Here is a 17,735-nt window from a genome sequence, read left to right as displayed (position 1 = left end):
GTAATGCATCTAATATATACATTCCTTATGTATATGTATATTTTTTTCTAAGAGAGGAAACAAAGAAAAAGGAAGCAACAAAATACACTCGTCATTCAAACAGCTTATTCAAAAAGTCATAATTTATAGGCTTTAGGGAATTTGTAATATTTCAGGGCCTTTTTCAACAAAATTAGTTCTTTTTCAAATGCTTCAAGAATACACACACACACACTCACACACAAACACATAAAAAAAATATATATATGTATGTATGTATATATATATATATATATACATATATATATATATATATATTTTTTTTTTTTTTCAAAACTACATTTGTGAATAAAAAATTTGTATAGTAGATAAACTACGCATGCGTAAATGAGCTGCTAACTTCCGGTGTTATGTTTGGTGACCGCCGCCAGGGGGCGGTAGCGGTTCCTTCAGACTTCTACCGCGACTTACCCGCGCAACTCGCGTAAAGGAGGTAGGCCTCAATATTATTTTTAATTATATGCTACTATCTTGTTGCTTCACGAGTCTATTACAATCCAAGCATAGTGTGCAACAACTGCATGTCTTGCATTAGTGACAAGTTTGACTCGCGCATTCCCGGAGCTAAAGTCATTGTTTCTGCATCGGTTGTCGATGCCAGCTAATGCTAAAGCTAATGCTAGGCTGAAAAGGTTATCACCGCTAGCCACATTGAGCTAGCTTTAGGAGATTAAAAAGCAACATTTTGACATTGTAGTTGTAGATTTGTCTTGCAAAAGTATTTATTTATAGAATTACGTTTAATAACTTTGTGCCATGTGGGTAGTAGACACATAAAAAGGTGAAGTTCATAACGAAACATCTGCAGCGAAGCTAACCCGGTCTGAGTGGCTGAGAAACCGCGCGACGCAGCGCGATTTGAAATGCACGCGCTCGCTGAGGCGATTTTCTCTCTCTTTTTGTTTTGTTTTTAGAGAAAGAAGAACAAACATCAAACTAGCAAAGCAGTCAGAAGCACCATGAGTGTGGACGTGAAGAAACTGAAAGTAAACGAGTTAAAGGATGAGCTGCAGCGCCGAGGCCTGGACACCAGAGGCCTGAAGGCGGACCTGGTGGAGAGGCTGAAAGCCGCTCTGGAGGCTGAAGCTCAGGAAGATGCTGCAGGACAAGGAGAGCCAGAGGAGCAGGAGGAATTTACTGAGGACTTCCAAGAAAACGAAGACGGAGATGATGCTCAGGAGCCACCAGGTATAGTACTTTACAGAAGAAATTATACTTGTAGATTACGTCTGAAATGGTAATCTATTATGTGTGTTGTTACACCTAAACTTTGGCTCACATAGCCTCAGTAAGAATCTTTTTTTTAAATTATATTTGTTTAACCTTGTAGGATTAGTTATCATAACCAAATATAGACTCATTTGACTCAGATCAACAAGTTAAAAAAAAAAAAAAAAACTCATATGAAACAAGCAAACATCTGATTCATCCCTACAACTTTCTGTACAGTTTATATTGTGATAGCTGGTTCATGTAAAATCCTGATATGAAAAAAGATGGTGTGAAATCAAACGATATGCTGTCAGTTAATCTGTCACATTATGTACCCTGATGTTTAAGCAACAAAAACAGCATTGCCCTGCAAACCCTGACTGTAGCTTCAACTTTGATGTGTTCCAAGAGTAAGAGAAGTGACAAATGGATATATGGATGTCATGAAATTAAAATACACAACATGTACGGCTTAATGTTAATATACCTAATACATTGGAGATGATGCTCAGGAACCACCAGGTATAGTACTTGACTAAAGAAACTCCACTTGTAGATTATGTCTAAAATGGCAATGTATTATGTTTGTTGTTACACCTGAACTTTGGCTCACATAGCCTCAGTAAGAACCTTTTTTTTTTTTTTTTTTTTTTTTTAACCTTGTAGGATAAGTTAATAAAGTAGGGGTGGAAAGATCGGAAATCGTGATTTCTTTCTTCACAATTTAAAAAAATTTTTTTTTTTTTTGTTAAAAAAAATCTTTTCTTTTTTTTCAAATAAATAAAATGAATGCACTATAAATTTTTGCCATTTTTATTGGTTTTTATTGATCTATTAACTTGTCTTAGGATTATAGCAGGAGAATGATCATCTGGCTACTGCATTGTTCATTCCTCACTGAAATGAAAAAAGAAATGACGAGCAAAAAAAAAAGTTATGTACATTTTTTTGTTGTTGTTGTATTTAATCTACAAAAATAAGCAATATTGAAGAATTGTGAGAATCGCAATTTAAATCGAATCGGCACCGAAAAATCGGAATGAAATCTGGACAAAAGCCTATCGTCACACCCCTAAAATATAGACTCATTAGACTTAGTTCAACAGATTTAAAAAACAATTTCATACAAAACAAGCAAACATCTGATTCATCCCTACAACTTTCTGTACTGTTTATATTGTGTTAGCTGGTTCATGTAAATTGTTTTTGTTTAACCTTGTAGGATAAGTTATCATAACCAAATATAGACTCGTTTGATTTTCACTAGTTTTGTTATCTACTGTTAATATGTATTTACATTGCCTATATAGATAAAAAGCGTCTTATAAGATTAAGTAATAGACTTATCTTGTTAGTGCATTAAATCTTCCAGGAAAACTGAGAACAATTTGTCTCTGTGGTCAATAATTAATGGAAAATAGGTTGTAAAGCAATCCCCAAAGGTTTATGCTATGCTTTCATAGAAAGATAAAGGGTGAACTAAAAGCTCTGGACCTTCTTTTTCATGTGCAGAGGCAGCAGAGGACTATGGTGATGATGATGAAGAAGATGATGCTGAAGGTAATGCTCGTCAAGAGGAAGATGAGGGCCGAGATTCGGGCGGTTATTATGAGGAAGAGGAAGCAGAAAACGAGCCCTGTGGAAGCCAACAAACGTCAGATTCGGGACATGGCATGCCAGACTTCACTGCAGATGAGGATATTCAGGGATCAAACACGGTCTCTGAGGAGGAGGCGAAACGGGAAGTAAAGCAAGAGGCGAGCGACAGGACTGTGCAAGGTCAGAAACTCTCCAAATAAACTGGTTGTGAAGGAGATTGTGCCTGCTGTAGCCAAAACATTAAATAGTCTGTATGCTGATGAGTACTCATGGTTTGAAATAATTCACTGCGTTGTGATTTGTGCTTCTTTCATCAATGCAGGAATCAAAGTGGAAGTCAAAACTGAAGACGCTGACGCTGCTGACGACAGACGGCAAGAGACTCAGGATGCGGATCAGCAGCACGGGCAAGATGCTGCAGGCCAGGCCGAGCAAGTCAAAGTGGAAGGCGACAGAGGTGGAAACTATAGCCGGAAGAGACCATATGAGGAGAACAGGAGCTATGGATACTATGAGCATCGGGAGGAGAAAAGGTAACGCGATTCTGCTTTATGTTGCAAAACATATGCTAATCAGAGTCACTGGTAACCTCCGGAGGGAATGAACATCTGTGATCTTATGAGCCAAACTGGCTGTAAGGGTTGCTTACCTGATATTTTGATGATGTTGCACAGATCTCGAACTCCGCAGCCTCCTGCTGAAGATGAGGAAGAGAACATTGATGACACACTTGTTACAATCGATACATGTAAGTTGAGCTTTTTTATTTTTCCATATTGAACATAAACTGATTCAGAGTCCCGATCCAGAGGTTTTTTTCTAACTTAGTGGGTCTTTATTGGACCACTTCACCATCATTAATGATGCAAATAAAGGTCTGGGTGGCCTTTACCCTCTTTTTTTTTAAAAGGAATAAAGGTCTTTAAAGACATACTACAGAACTTTTGTTATTTCCCCGTCAGCGCCCCCTATTGATGGTTAATTCTGCATCCATCGTGCATCCTACCGGATCAGAAAGCTGTAAAACTGTAGTTTTTCAGCAGCAGGACGCTGCTGGAGAGTGACTGCTCTGGAAATGTGCTAAATGAATTTTGGTGAACCATCAAACCGGGTCATAAACGTATATGGTGGGTCTTTAACAGTTTGGTTTTTGTTTGTCGAAATGGAAAGGTTGATTTAAGGTTGTCTCTTGCCGTTAAATCTGAAATATCTTTTGTAACTATTTTTAATATACTTAACAAGTTCATATTCTTTTAAGGGTTTTTCCTTCTTGGTGGATGGGACGATGCTTTTCTCTTTGCACCGAGTTGCATCAGTCTGCTTTGTATTTGCCGGGGTAACACCCTTTCAGGCGGTTAAACAAACTAGTCGCGTTTTCCGTTCCAGCAGAAGTTTGCACATTGTATTAACGTGATGGTGGTTTTTGGAGTCCATGCTTTTTATATCTCTGCCATGTCAGTGATCAGCCATGCTGTTTTCTACCCTCAGTCTGCTGGCAGGTCATATTTTGGGGTTTTCTTGGTTTCAACATCCCTGACAGGTGTGTTTTTGCCACCTAGTGGACAGGTGGACCCACACCAGGATCAGTAGATACATTGATCTAATTAAAACTAATCAGAGATAAGCCTTTATAAGTTAAATTACAGAATAAATTTGGATTTAGGTATAAATAATTTTGCAGAACTCTCTGGATACGAGTAACATTCTGGTTAGAAAATGGTCAAATTAATTGTCTTCCCTTTCTTGCTGTCTTTACAGACAACTGTGATCTCCACTTCAAAGTGTCCCGGGATCGGTACAGCGGATATCCGCTGACCATCGAGGGCTTTGCTTACCTGTGGGCAGGAGCACGAGCCTCCCACGGCGTCACCCGGGGCCGAGTGTGTTACGAGATGAAGGTCATTTTCACTGGATAAATCTTAGTTTCTTGTACGTCTGTTCTGCCATGCGCTTTGTAACCGCTCCTCTTTCCTTCAGATCAACGAAGAAATTCCTGTAAAGCACCTGCCCAGCAGTGAGCCCGATCCCCATGTGGTCCGAATCGGATGGTCCATCAACCACTCCAGCACTCAGCTTGGTGAGGGGATGAAGAAGTTTGGCATCAGTAAGTCCATTTTGTAGCAGCTCCAACCAAACCGGAACCATTCTGCTGTTTGTGCTTCAGGCGAGGAGCCTTTCTCCTTTGGATACGGAGGAACTGGGAAGAAATCCTCCGACTGCAAGTTTGCAGACTACGGAGAGAAGTTTGGTGAGAACGACGTTATCGGCTGCTACATTGTAAGTAACCCTCAAAGTTTACTGCTTTTAAAAGCCGAGAAGTAAACAATGATGGTTTAACGGCTGCATCTGTAGGACTTTGAGAACGACAACGAGGTGCAGATGGGCTACTCCAAGAATGGAGTGTACCTGGGCGTGGCTTTCCGGACCACTAAGGAAGAACTGGCTGGACGTGCCCTGTTCCCTCATGTGTTGGTGAAGAACTGTGCAGTTGAGTTCAACTTTGGGCAGAAGCGAGAGCCTTACTTCCCCCCACAAGAGGGATACACCTTCATCCACAATCTTAACATGGAGGATAAGATCAGGGGCACGAAGGGACCATCAAGCAAATCTGAATGCGAGGTAGGGCAACAGCCACTGTGTGTGTGTCGTAGCAACAAGAAGGTTATGAGGGCTGTAAAATACCTCTTAGGTCACACATGTATTTTATTCAGTTAAAAAGAAAGAAATATTGATATATAGATTAATTGTATTGTTTCAGATTTTGATGATGGTGGGTCTGCCTGCCTGTGGAAAGACTACATGGGCCATGAAGCATGCAGCGTCCAATCCTGAGAAAAAGTACAACATCCTCGGCACGAACGCCATCATGGACAAGATGAAGGTTTGTTTTGTCCTTTTTAAGCCTGAAAGCTGAGCGCCGTCACTCATCAGCAGTTTCTCAGGAACATATGTGAGTCTGTGATGGATAGTTCACTCTTCCGCAGATATACTGAACTTTCCAGGCGTTTATATCCCATCTAGAAGGTTTACAATGTCATGTTAAATCAGAGACTATATAGGATAAATCCACAACGGTCCATGATAACACCGAGGAGTAGGGCTGGGCGATTAATCGGATTTTAATTTCAGTACGATCTGGGTTTTCAACGATCATAAAAATAAAAGGGTGTGATTATTTTTCTCTCTGCAGTTTCCTCTCCTGCTGTCTTCAGCTGCTAATCGAGCATCTCTGGCGTTGCAGCGCTGTAAACTCCTCCCACAGCCGCTTTGCTTTCATTCAGACACTGTTGCCAACTTGGCGACTTTCTCGCTAAATCTGGAGACTTTTTTTGTTAAAAGCAACAAATCTAGCAGCTTTTACTGGAGTTATTAGAGACTTTTCTGGTGTTTTGGCGACTGACTTGAAGGCACATATTGTTCTGCAGTTACTGTAAGGAAGGAGCAGCGGGAGCCTCTCCCGTCCTAAAGCACTCCCAGGCGGCCAGTCTCAGTCGGCTCCGGCTGCAGGTCAATGTAGAATAACTGCAGTAGGTTGTGGAAGTTCACCTAAACATAGTTTATACCATTGTCACTGACAACTGGCTGCATTATTTTCCTATACATAGTTCGGCCAGTTAAACACTGTAATATCCCTCCGTTACGGGGTGTTGCCATAGCAACACGTTAACCAGCTGGTTCAGATCAGCCGTCTTTTAACAGGTGAATGAGAGAAACGTGCTGCAGCCTGACAGCGGTTGTTTGGCATAAAACCTACATCCAGGCCAACGTAAAATAGTTCCTATATAAGCGGTAAAAGTGGATTAAACAACTGGGAACCGTGCATTAGACTATTATAATGCACAACACGGAGTCTAGAACACCACGACGCGCAGCGTTGTTTAAAAATACTGGATAATTGTGTTAAATAATCAAGATCTCGTATTCAGTCAAAATAAAGGTGATTATAATTTTTGTCATAATCGAGCAGCTCTACCATGGAATAAATAACATGTTGGAATAAAGACACCAAGTTGTTTGTGATGCACAGTGGTGCCAAAAAGCAGCTGAGGTAGTTTCGTGAGAACAGCAGGTAAATAGCATAAACACGTGTAAATATGGAAATCGTTTGTGGTGTTTGTTTCAGTGCCAGTATTTTCTCTCCTGAAAGTCCAGACTTCATGACACTTTTAATGAAGTTCTGTTAGTGATAAATTCTGTGTTGGTTTGGTTTGGCCTTTATGCTGCCACATCTATTGATTTGTTCATTTTACATCGTTTTGGTCTCATCATCTGACTGGGAGTCTGAGAATAAAATACCTGGATGTTGACTGGGATTAAGAACAAAACAGATGCTGTAACTGAGTCATGTGAACGTTTCCCGTTCAGGTGATGGGTCTGCGGCGCCAGAGGAACTACGCCGGGCGCTGGGATGTTCTGATTCAACAGGCCACCCAGTGTCTGAACAGGCTGATCGAGATTGCAGCCCGCAAGAGACGCAACTACATCCTGGATCAGGTACTGCCCCTCAGCCTACTCTGCTCTCATACTCACCACAGTCAGTCAATGTGCCCTGATGCTCACTTTCTCTCTAATGGATTATTTATTTATCTTTCAGGGGGTCTCTATGTATTATAGAGTAGAAGAAGCATTGATCACCCTCTTGTCACTTGCTTGTCGTATGCATTGTAAAACAAATTAAGTGACAGAGTATGTCATGTTTTCATCCTTCAGTATATTTGCACTTGCAATTTCTTGTCATAATACAGTATTGTTTGTCTTGTGAATTTCAACAATGTACAAGTAAACCATGACTTTGTAAAGATGTTGAGAAACAAGTAAGCTCTGACTGGTGAGTAAGAAAAACACCTTCTGTTGCTAATTTAATAAGACAGAGTTGATGGCTTCTTTAAAGCTATTTTAAAGTGAGATACATGGAACTTTTGAGTGTGTTTTTTTTTTTTTTTTTAATGAATTGACCCTGAAGGTAAGTAATGACTAACAGCTTCTAGATTTTCAGATCCTTGCGCTGAGAAAATAAAACAGGTAGGTGGGTCTGGTGGCTCTGGCTTTTCTCTGGACTTTGTGAGTATGTGGAGGTAGGTTATATCTGTCTGTTGTTGTCTGGACTGGGACTGGAGTTCGTTTGAAGATGCGGTAAGTTCAGGTAGGCGGAGGGACCCGTCAGAGTAGAGTAGTTTTATTTTTTTTATGCTAATTACAAATCCTGCTAATATGATTCAGAGGCTTCTAGTTTTAGATGCTAACGGATGTTAAAGAGCGTAATGTAAGTAAAGTTGAACTGTTAAGCTTTTAAAGTTGATTTTATTTTTAGTTTTGTACTCATCTTAAATATTTATAAATGTGCAACTCAAGGAGGCGTCGTGTGACGGTGTTATGATTTCTAACATTCATGCAGCATTTTTTACCACATCGTGCAGTTTTTTTATTAACTGCATGTTTTTTTGCTTCACAACGCTAAAGAGCTAAATGAGAACGGTAGTTACAGGGTTGATTGATCTGAATCTTAAACATGCATGCTGCAGCTTTAGTCAGCGAGTGGCGATTGATAAGTTTACTAAAGTAAATAAATCTGGAAATGGACTGAGTGGAGATCAGAGCGAAGGGGGGAGGGGGGCGCAGCAAGTCATATTAATAATTAGCGTCGTACGTGGTCCTGTAGCTCAGGAGGAAGAGCAGCTTGTAACTGGAAAGTTGGGAGTTCGATTGCAGGCTTCCTGACTATGTGAAAGTGTCCTTGGGCAAGACACTGAACCCTAAGTTGCCTATCGGGATGTGAGTGTGTATGTAAGTCACTTTGGATAAAAGCGTCTGCTAAATAGAATAGAATAGAACTTGTATGCATGGTCATAAATGTGATGTTAATCTTAGTAACTTTAAAGTCAGTTCAGCTGAATCGTGTTCATGTAGGTGTAACAGGTAACCTGCCCGTTACAGAGGGAACAGAACGTTCCTCTTGATGAAACATCCTGCAACAGTTCCACCCAGCTGGGGGGTCGCGTTACGTTTCCAGCTTTAATGTAAACCGGTTTAACACAACAGACCTAAATAAGTTGCTGTCAAAATATCCTGATGAATGAATCTAAATGTTCTTACGTTCGGCGCCGAGACGATGTGTGACATTGATAACATTTAGACTCATAAATGGCTACAAAGACGCTAATTATGCTCGTGTATATGTGTATCTGCTGTGTGTATTCATGTGATGGACATAAAGTTGTCGGCTGAACATGGGAGCAGAAATATTCCAGCTTCTCCAGTGTTTCCATCATATTTAGCCAAACTTTCAGCTGGTTGGCATGCTTTCTGATGTTTACACCCTGACAGTTTGTGCTCGTGTGTGTGTGTTGTGCGCTCGTGCCAGTGTGTGACATCAGGGCTCATCTCTGGCGTGGACACAGAGCAGCGGTGACATGCAGTAAATCAGATAAATAACTACAGGACAGTATGAAGCTGTTCCAGAGGAAAAGGAACCTGAAAAGGCTTCTGTTGCTGCATAAGAAAACATCAAAATACGTAACAGGGACCTTCTAGTGGGGGCGGTGGATGTCGCCACCCCTCAGCATACTGGCAGGAGAAACACTTGAGATATGAGGAAAATGGAGAAAGTTGTTGAGCTTCAACAGGATCAGTTTTACTCTGCAGCTCTTGGTCCAAGTCGCTGTGGAACATTTGCAGCTTGGTGTGTTGCTCTCGTCGTCCCACTACAGTGGAGGTAAAACTGCAACAAACCTTTTCTCTCTGTGAGGATTTTGTAAAAGTTAAGCTGACTGGGGCGATGAAGTTAAAGTTGAATCATTTCATTTGATCCTGCAGTTTTATCAGCTGCTGCAGTTTGACTGGTGGAATCATCTCCTACGACGTTAGAAGTGAAGTTAAGATGGCGTTGTGTGGTTACAAGTTGTGAAACTTGTTTGTTTTTTACCTCTAAGCAGCTGAAATGCCATTTACCAGCTAAATGTTGCTGTTCCTGGTGGGATGTTGGTCTGTTTAGATGTCAAGTGGCAGAGTTTTAGACAAAGGTGTCAAAAGTACAGCCTGGTGGCCGGCCACCCCCCCCCCCCCCCCCCCCCCCAGGGGTCCAGTCTGACCTGCAGGAGGAATTTAGTCAATAACTACGGTTACATGATGTCTTTTAATTCTGAATTAACATATTCTACAAGTTTACATGGAAATAATAATTCCCAATGAACGTTCACATGAAACGCGTCGTTACTTAATCCCTCTTTAGAGCGGCGGGTTGGGAAGGGTTCTGATTGGACAGAGGGTGCACGTGACGTATACCGGAAATAAACAAAGTTGTCTCCCTGCTTCTCGTCTTTTCAGTTGTAACTTGTAAAAACTACATAATAAGAACCAGTTTCGCCGCTATTTTTATTATAAATGTGAAGTAGCAGCTCAACACCAGCATATTACTTCACTTTCTGCAGCAACTGAGAAGGAGAAGAAAGATAGACCACCGAACACGGGAGGTAAAACAACGCGCGTCATCAGGACAGGACGAGGTAACGAGCATGCTCAGAACCACCAGAATTAGAGCGGAATGAAGGTTTACATGACAGAGGAATTAAGTAGTTTGGGATTAAAATGAATAAACCAGACACTTACATCGGAATTAGGTTTAAGTCCCAATAGAAATAAGCATTAGGAATGAAGTGTTTACATGGTCGTTTTTCATCGGTTTCAGGTAGAATGAACTTTTATTCAGATTTAAAGAGGAATTAAAACTCTCATGTAAACATAGCAAATGTGTTCATTATATTGAAGACATTAGCAGCTTTCTTTTTATAAAAGTTCACTTTGGTTCCTAATTTGTCTATTAAGGTTGTATTTTTATCCTTGATTGTAAAACTAACTTGGCAGGGAGACAATCGCACGTTTTAATAGATCCCACTCGGCTTGTATGATGTCAGATGCTGGCGTGTGTGTGTGTGTGTGTGTGTGTGTGTGAATAATTGATGGATTTTGACAAGTGATTGTTTTAGATCCTTTGACTTGAATCTTCAAATGAAACAAAGCAAAACATGGTAGAAACTTTTGCTTGTTTATAATGTGTTCTGTTAAAAAAAAGTTACTAGATGTAAACAGCTTGATGATTTTCTTCTTTCTGCTAAAAACAAAGGGATAAACTGGTTGTTTTCTTCTACTTTACTGGTCTGGGCCACTGGGAATCACATTGGGCCATAAGTGGATTCTGCACTGAAATGAGTTTGACATCTCTGGTTTAAAGTTTTGTGACTCGTGTATTCTGTAGCAACGTGGATTTTATCATCTTAAATTATGAGATTTGTAATTCAGGGCTGATTTAAAGGAACTGAGGACTTTAGTAATGATTTCTGATATTTAAATCCAATGTTTGATGGATGATTTTAGACATTTGTTTGTTCTGAAGGGGCTTAAATGGTGTTACTGTGTCAGTGCTTTGGGTTTTATGCAGTTAGTCGATGGAGCGTTGAGCTTTCAGCAGTAGTAGTTGGATGTGCGGGCCTGCTGGGTTTAATGACGTGAAATGAGCTGCATCAGAAGTGATCAAATCTTCTGACTGATTGGGAGCGGTGATGTGTCGTCCTTCTGTGCCTCAACATGTTTGTGACCTTCCTTTAGTACCAGATATTCCTGCATGAACAGGAGCCAATGGTTTAAAAAAAAAAAAATGTATACAGAACCTTTCGTTGCATGAAAATCACATCAAAATAACTGCTGAAATCTCTGCTTTTATTGATCGACGGGAAGCTTGTTCATCTATGTAGTCAGGGTCTGTAGCTGTGGGGTCCCTCCATTTCTAACTAACATTCATCAGCAGTCAGCGGGAACCTGAACGCACCGGCTGCGAGGTAAGTCTGTGGAGGGACGAGAGGCCGCTAGCACCTCCAAAAACATAGACTGACATCCAAGCCAAACGTCTCTCACTTGACTATTGCAGGGTTCCAGCTTCCTTCCAGTGGAAAGCCATTACAAGTAAACAATAACAAACAAGCTTCTACTTCTTTCTTGTCACCATTGCTAGACAAATGTATATGGATCAGCAAGGAGACGAAAAATGCGTCCTTTTGAAGGTTTTCAACGCAAGGCTATTGTAATTTGTCCCACGGACGAGGATTTTAAAGAACGAACATTAAAGCAAACCAATGAGCAGGGGAAGGATGTGCCCGATCATGCTGTTTTAGAAATGAAAGGTAGGAACGCTGTGGAAACAACAAATAAAAACACCAGATCTACTTTTTTACTTTTTCTATGTGTTGTCTCTAAAAATCAAACTTGGAAGATGTCCCCCCTCCCCCCTCCCCCCATCATAGCGTTTTGGCCAGACATCAGACCTGGGCATTTTTTAGTTCTTTTCTTTATTTTCCAAACAGTCCAAACAAATTTGATCCTTATTTTTGCCCCTTTATCTGCCACTTGCCATTGAGCTTCTGAAGCGCTGCAAACTGAGACTGGGACGTTGTCGTGTAACAACAGCAGAGTTACTGTCACATGATTGGCTGGCGTGAGACACGCCCTAAAACGGGAAGCTTTGCCAACATGCACACGCTTGTTGGGAGTTCATCTGTAGCAGCGTGACATGATCAGTCCTCGGTTTGCAGTGCTGCTCCACCAACCTTTTAGTTGTCCTTTTTCCCCTCCCACCTCTACTGAGGACCCCCCCCCCCCCCCCCTCTCCTATGTCTGCCCAAACAAATGTTTCCTCCATGTTTCCCCTGGAGGTGACGTTTGTTCCCTTTACCTTTATCATCTGCCTTCATTTTCTGCTCTGACTTTCTCTGATTTGCTGTGCCCATGTATCGTAGTAATTATCTTTCATTTTGTCTTCCGGTGGTGTGGCTGCTCTGGTCTTCACTACAACCTCCCCCCACCCCTCTTTCTCTCTGTCTCTGTGCCTCTCTGTGTGGATGGGGTTGTCTCTGCCTTCCTCCTGTGGTCGTCTCTGTCACTCCTCAAGCCAACTTCACTCTGCCGGAGCCTTGCGACTTCCTGGAGGCCGTGACCTACGTCGAGCTGCAGCGCGACGAAGCTGAAAAGCTGCTGAAGCAGTACAACGATGAAGGCCGCAAGGCCGCCCCGCCCCCCGAGAAGCGCTTTGACAACAGGCAGGGGGGGTTCCGCGGCCGCGGCAGTGGAAACTTCCAGCGGTATGACAGCCGGGATGGATCCCGCGGCAGCTACCAGAGCCGTAGCGGAGACGGAGGAAGTGGATACAGAGGAGGTGAGATGCTCCTGGGTTCACTGTGGTTATTATCGTCCAACTCTGGGATGTTTGTAGCTGAACTAGATCTTCTTAAACTGCTTTGTTTTAATGAATAATACAGAAGAAATGTGCATGTTGGGGATTCATGAGGCTAAAAAGAGAAGATAAAACACTTTAAATGTAAACATTTCCATCAAACCTTCCTCCTTGTTTGCTCAGAGTGGCTGCTGATTGGTTGAGAGTGGAACCCTGTTGTGATGGGAAAGCAGCTCTCCAGGTGGTTTCATGTGCCTGATCATGTTTCACAGTTAGAAGCCAGATTTCTGCAGGATCTGCTGAAGCTTATTACCAGAGGAACAGGAATTTAAACAAGGAAAAAGCTTGTTTTTCACACTGCGTTAATGTGAGCTTTCTGGATTCTGAATGAACTTGCTTCACTGAGAGGAAATCCAACAACATGCACATTCCTGAACTTCCTGTTTGCAGAGCTGCTTCACACCTCCAGTCCCAAACTCCTGACATGTGTCAGCATCCTCAGCGTGTCAGGGTCAGCAACAGCAGCTAATACTAGCTTAATAAAATATTGCCATGATAGCTAAAGCCTTGGGGACCTCTGCTGGTGATTAATGTGACTTTCATGACATTATGGTGCATCAGTCATACGTTTTAGTCCTTCGAAGTGAAAAATTCTTCTCAGATTCTTTTTAAATGATGTTTATAGTGCAGTTTATTAACATTTAGAATGATCAATCGCTGTTAATCAGCAGTTTATTCCATTGTTATGCATAAAATTAACTGAAAATTCACTGAATTCCTGCATAAATTAATTTAGAAAAGTTCATTAACTTTTGTTTTACGTACACATTCAAGAAATCTTCAGATTTTTAACCTTTTGGGAGACGAACCATATTTGGTCACATTACTTGATTACTTTTTGTGTTGTTGTCATATTTAAGATAATTACGTAATAAAGCCATAATTACCATTAAATTGAACCCTTTCTTGTGGACAGTGAGGAAAACGCCATGCTTATTGGAGCTGGTGAGGTAGGCTGGAGTTGTGTTGTCGGGAAAGTCTCTGCCTTTCTGCTGTTGTGTATTTTATTCAGCATGATGTAACAAACCTTCCTGATCTGCACACGTTGCTTTGCTTTCTGCTGATTTTCTTCTTATTGAAGTTTTTTTTTTTTTCCTGAGTTTGCATTGAACAAAGATAAAAAGGAGAACGTGAAAAGATTTGGACCTGAACACCATCTTTTTGTGACTTCCCAGGCTACAACCGTGGCAGCTACAGCCAAAGCAGGTGGGGCAACAGCTACCGTGATGGAGGCTCTGACTCCCGCGGGGGATACAACCGCAGCCAGCAGTCAGGCGGAAGCTACAATCGCCCAGTTCCTTACAACAAGGGAGGTTACAACCAGGTACTGACATGACTGAGGAAGATTTTAAAAAGTTAAACCAGATTTAAAAAGCTGGAAACACATTGAACATGTTTATTTTCTGCCTTCGTCAGCAGGGCTACAGCCAGAGCTACAGTCAGGGATACAATCAGGGCAGCTACAACCAGAATTACTACGGCAACTACAGTCAGTATCCAGGATATAGCCAAAGCTACAGCCAAACACCTGCCACTGGACAGACGTACAACCACCACCAGCAACAGCCAGCGCAGCAACCGCAGCAGCAGCAACCGCAGCAGCAGCAGCAGCAGCAGCAGCAGCAGCAGCAGACCTACAACCAGCAATATCAGCAGGTACAGTCTGCTTCTTCATGTTTTAAAGTCTCAGTCTAAAAACTGAATAACAGGACATGTTGGGCTGCTCTCCACATTTGCTTAGCAAGTAGAACCTTTTTTTTTCTTCTAAAAACTCTGTCAGACTCTGGGTTTGTTATGGTCTGGACTTGTCTCAGACTTGCTGTCTGCATCAACTCCCATGGTTGTGCATCGTTAGGTTTCTGAAGTTCTGGACGTGGGACCTATTTGCATGACAGATTTCCCTCTGTCATGCAAAATCAGACCAATTTAAATGTTTTTATCATGTAAATACAGAGCCAGGAAAACATGCAGTCTGTCTGATGCAAGATGGAACAGTTTATACACACGATTTATAAAGATAAAAGGAAATGAAACCTTTGTGTTTCTGATCAGGTCTGAAGCTGAATAAAGGTATTTAACTTGAAGAATAGCAAAAATGTTCATTTCTATGATTTTTGTGGCGCTTTCCTGCAGGATCCCGTCTGTTGCCACACCTTCCTGCAAGCTGTTTGTTTTATTTCATTCATTTCTTGATTAATAAAATCTACTGCGCAGAAAAGGAAATCATTAAAATGTATTTTATAATTTACATCAAGTCTCTAGGAACTGTTTCTGGATCAGTTTTGTTTCTCTGCAGAGACCCATTTGGATCCTAAACACCTTCTTCTGGGGGGAGACCCCGGTCTAGCAACACAGTCTGGTCCAAAAACCTGGTCTGCGTTCATACAACCAACAAAATGTCTTCTTCTTTTCCAGTACGCTCAGCAGTGGCAGCAGTACTACCAGAACCAGAACCAGTGGAACCAGTATTACAGCCAGTACGGCCAGTACCCTGGACAGGGCAGCCAAGGCTCGTCTTCTGGTTCCCAGTAGCTCTGGCTTGCATCTGCACCCGCATCGACCCGTTCTCCCTCTCGCCCGACACCGCCGACCTCTGCAGCAAGTTGATTTTTGTACAGTCCCACACTAAGCCAGCCACCTTCCCATTCTGCCCAGTTTGACCCAGTAGCCTCATCTCTCACCAACATGTGCATAACTTGTATACAGCTGGATGTGTTCAGGTTGTTTTTACTGAGTCTTACGTGAAGCATCGAGCGTGAGGTGGTAGACAATAGCTCCCAACATGTACTGAATGTTACCGATCATGCTTCTGATCATCCCAGAGCTTATTGTATATTTTTAGGATGCAAAGTGTGAAAACGGGCAGCAAAGCCAGAATCCTGCTTCCAGAAGCTTAACTGAGAACAAAATCTGCATGCTTTTTACCCTCATGACCCCCTCCACTGTCTTGCTCTTTGCTTTTCAGTTACCGAGTGAGCACATTTTATTTACCATGATGGGACTTTTTTATAGGTGATGAAACTGTAGTATTTAATCGTCTTTGATTAAGGGCTTTTTTTTTTGCAATTCTTGTCCAGTAGATCTATGTGTGGGATTGTTTCTCTCTTTTTCATCCCTTTGTGATTGTTGTTCACTGAAAACTAGATAAACCCTGTTCTGTCAAACCCTTTTTTTCTATCTTTAAATGAAAACCTGATTTTGACCAGTTATGCAAGCTGTCTTGTCTTTATACAATAAACACAGTTGTATACACCTGGAGATGCTTCACACGTCTGTCTGTTCTGCCGGGGAAACAAGCCAAGCACCACACACACACATTATAATTCATCTTTCTGTGCATTTTCAGTAGAATTACAGTAGAATTGAAATGGACAAAGGACAATGAAATAAGCTGAATGGGGATGGTAAATGTTGGACTGCGTGTGCAGCCCTGCTGAGCCAAGATGGAAGGAAAGAACCAGTCCAAAATGTCATCAGGGCAGGAAATAAACGTCTTGTTTCACTACTGTTAGTCCGAACCGGCATGGAACCGGTCTGGTGTAATCCCTCGTTCAGTGTTATTTCTCCCCTTCAGTAAAAATATGTGTGTTGTATTCTACATGCCTGATCCGTCACGTTTGCGATGAGGTACGACTTTGTAACGATGCGCCTCTGTGGAATGAGCAACACAGCTGTGTGTAGCTAGTGCCTCCAAAAAATCCTCCAAAATCAAATCTGTTGGTCCAAACTGCAGATTGAAAATGTCACATAGATGTTTTACATTTAAAAACATCTAAGTCAACATCTTTTTTTTTTTTTAAATCATTGTTTTTTTACAACGAATTATATTAATGCAAGGCGTCCATGTTTGTAGTTCTTTGTAGTTTTTCTGGTTTCTTCGGAGGAGAATTCCTACTGGCGGACCACTTTAAGCCCCGAGCGTCTCTGGGATCTAAATGTCAGGAATGTGGGTCGAACTCAGTCCTCCCCACAGATCCAGGATCATCAGAGTACCTCCAGAGGATGGAACAACCTGCCGGGAGTCTGGGATCAGCTTGGTTCTGATGTGTGACCAACTGGGATTGGGATGGGACTGGGACGCCATCCCACAGCTAAATGTGACCAGTATGATGAGGAGGTACCAGACTGTTGCTCTGAGAGGATGCAACCATCCAATCCTGAACCAGAACCTGCTGGAGTTCCCTTCTGGAGACGGGATCATTGATTCTCTGGTGCTGATACTTTGATATCTACCAGAGAAAATATCAGGTTTGATACTCCTGTAAATATCTAGGTACCACTGTGCTAATAATTTCTTTAACTTCTGATAGTTACAGGCAATAATGTCTGTTGAGTGTCATGTGATTATGGGAGCCAATCAGAGGTCACGATGGTGCTGCTGCTTCCAGCATTAGTTTGACCTCAGACTGGGCACATACATGCCTTATTATTGAGATCAATCACAATTAAATGATTAAATTTGATTATTTTAGCAAAGTTTCTTGCAGATTTTTTTTTGTTATTTAAAATGATATTTTATTATAATCATCTTACCAAATTTATCAATCTATAGTCTAAATATTTTCTTTTTAGTTTCTACATAAAACACTTATTTTATGTATTTATG

General features: G+C 41.6%; 1 protein-coding gene across 2 annotated transcripts; it reads left to right on the top strand.

The window, feature by feature from the left end:
* The first annotated feature begins 445 nt into the window (after positions 1 to 445).
* hnrnpul1 (heterogeneous nuclear ribonucleoprotein U-like 1) lies at positions 446 to 16,387 on the top strand. 2 transcript variants are annotated; one of them, XM_079246871.1, is made up of 16 exons: positions 446 to 472; positions 954 to 1,227; positions 2,764 to 3,030; positions 3,173 to 3,383; positions 3,525 to 3,598; positions 4,609 to 4,748; positions 4,828 to 4,927; positions 5,015 to 5,127; positions 5,203 to 5,469; positions 5,609 to 5,731; positions 7,216 to 7,344; positions 11,855 to 12,023; positions 12,788 to 13,051; positions 14,305 to 14,453; positions 14,549 to 14,785; positions 15,545 to 16,387. In XM_079246871.1, exons 2-16 carry the CDS (start codon positions 999 to 1,001, stop codon positions 15,659 to 15,661), a joined length of 2,589 nt encoding a protein of 862 aa, XP_079102997.1. In that variant the 5' UTR covers positions 446 to 472; positions 954 to 998; the 3' UTR covers positions 15,662 to 16,387. The 2 variants fall into 2 exon arrangements, with proteins under 2 accessions (XP_079102997.1, XP_079102996.1); XM_079246870.1 differs by having other exon boundaries at positions 14,546 to 14,785.
* Positions 16,388 to 17,735: the final 1,348 nt, after the last annotated feature.

Source organism: Telmatherina bonti (genome assembly GCF_933228915.1).
Source record: "Telmatherina bonti genome assembly, chromosome: 9".
In the NCBI taxonomy this organism is placed as follows: Eukaryota; Metazoa; Chordata; class Actinopteri; order Atheriniformes; family Telmatherinidae; genus Telmatherina; species Telmatherina bonti.
Note: the sequence above shows the minus strand (reverse complement) of the source record. Positions and strands in the feature narration are given on the sequence as shown.

Bases quoted from the DNA above. Each gene is read 5' to 3' on its own strand.
- hnrnpul1 (XM_079246870.1), top strand. From the start codon at position 999: ATGAGTGTGGACGTGAAGAAACTGAAAGTAAACGAGTTAAAGGATGAG. The intron at 4,749-4,827 runs GTCATTTTCACT...TCTTTCCTTCAG, and splicing joins GAGTGTGTTACGAGATGAAG to ATCAACGAAGAAATTCCTGT. The intron at 14,454-14,545 runs GTACTGACATGA...TGCCTTCGTCAG, and splicing joins ACAAGGGAGGTTACAACCAG to CAGGGCTACAGCCAGAGCTA.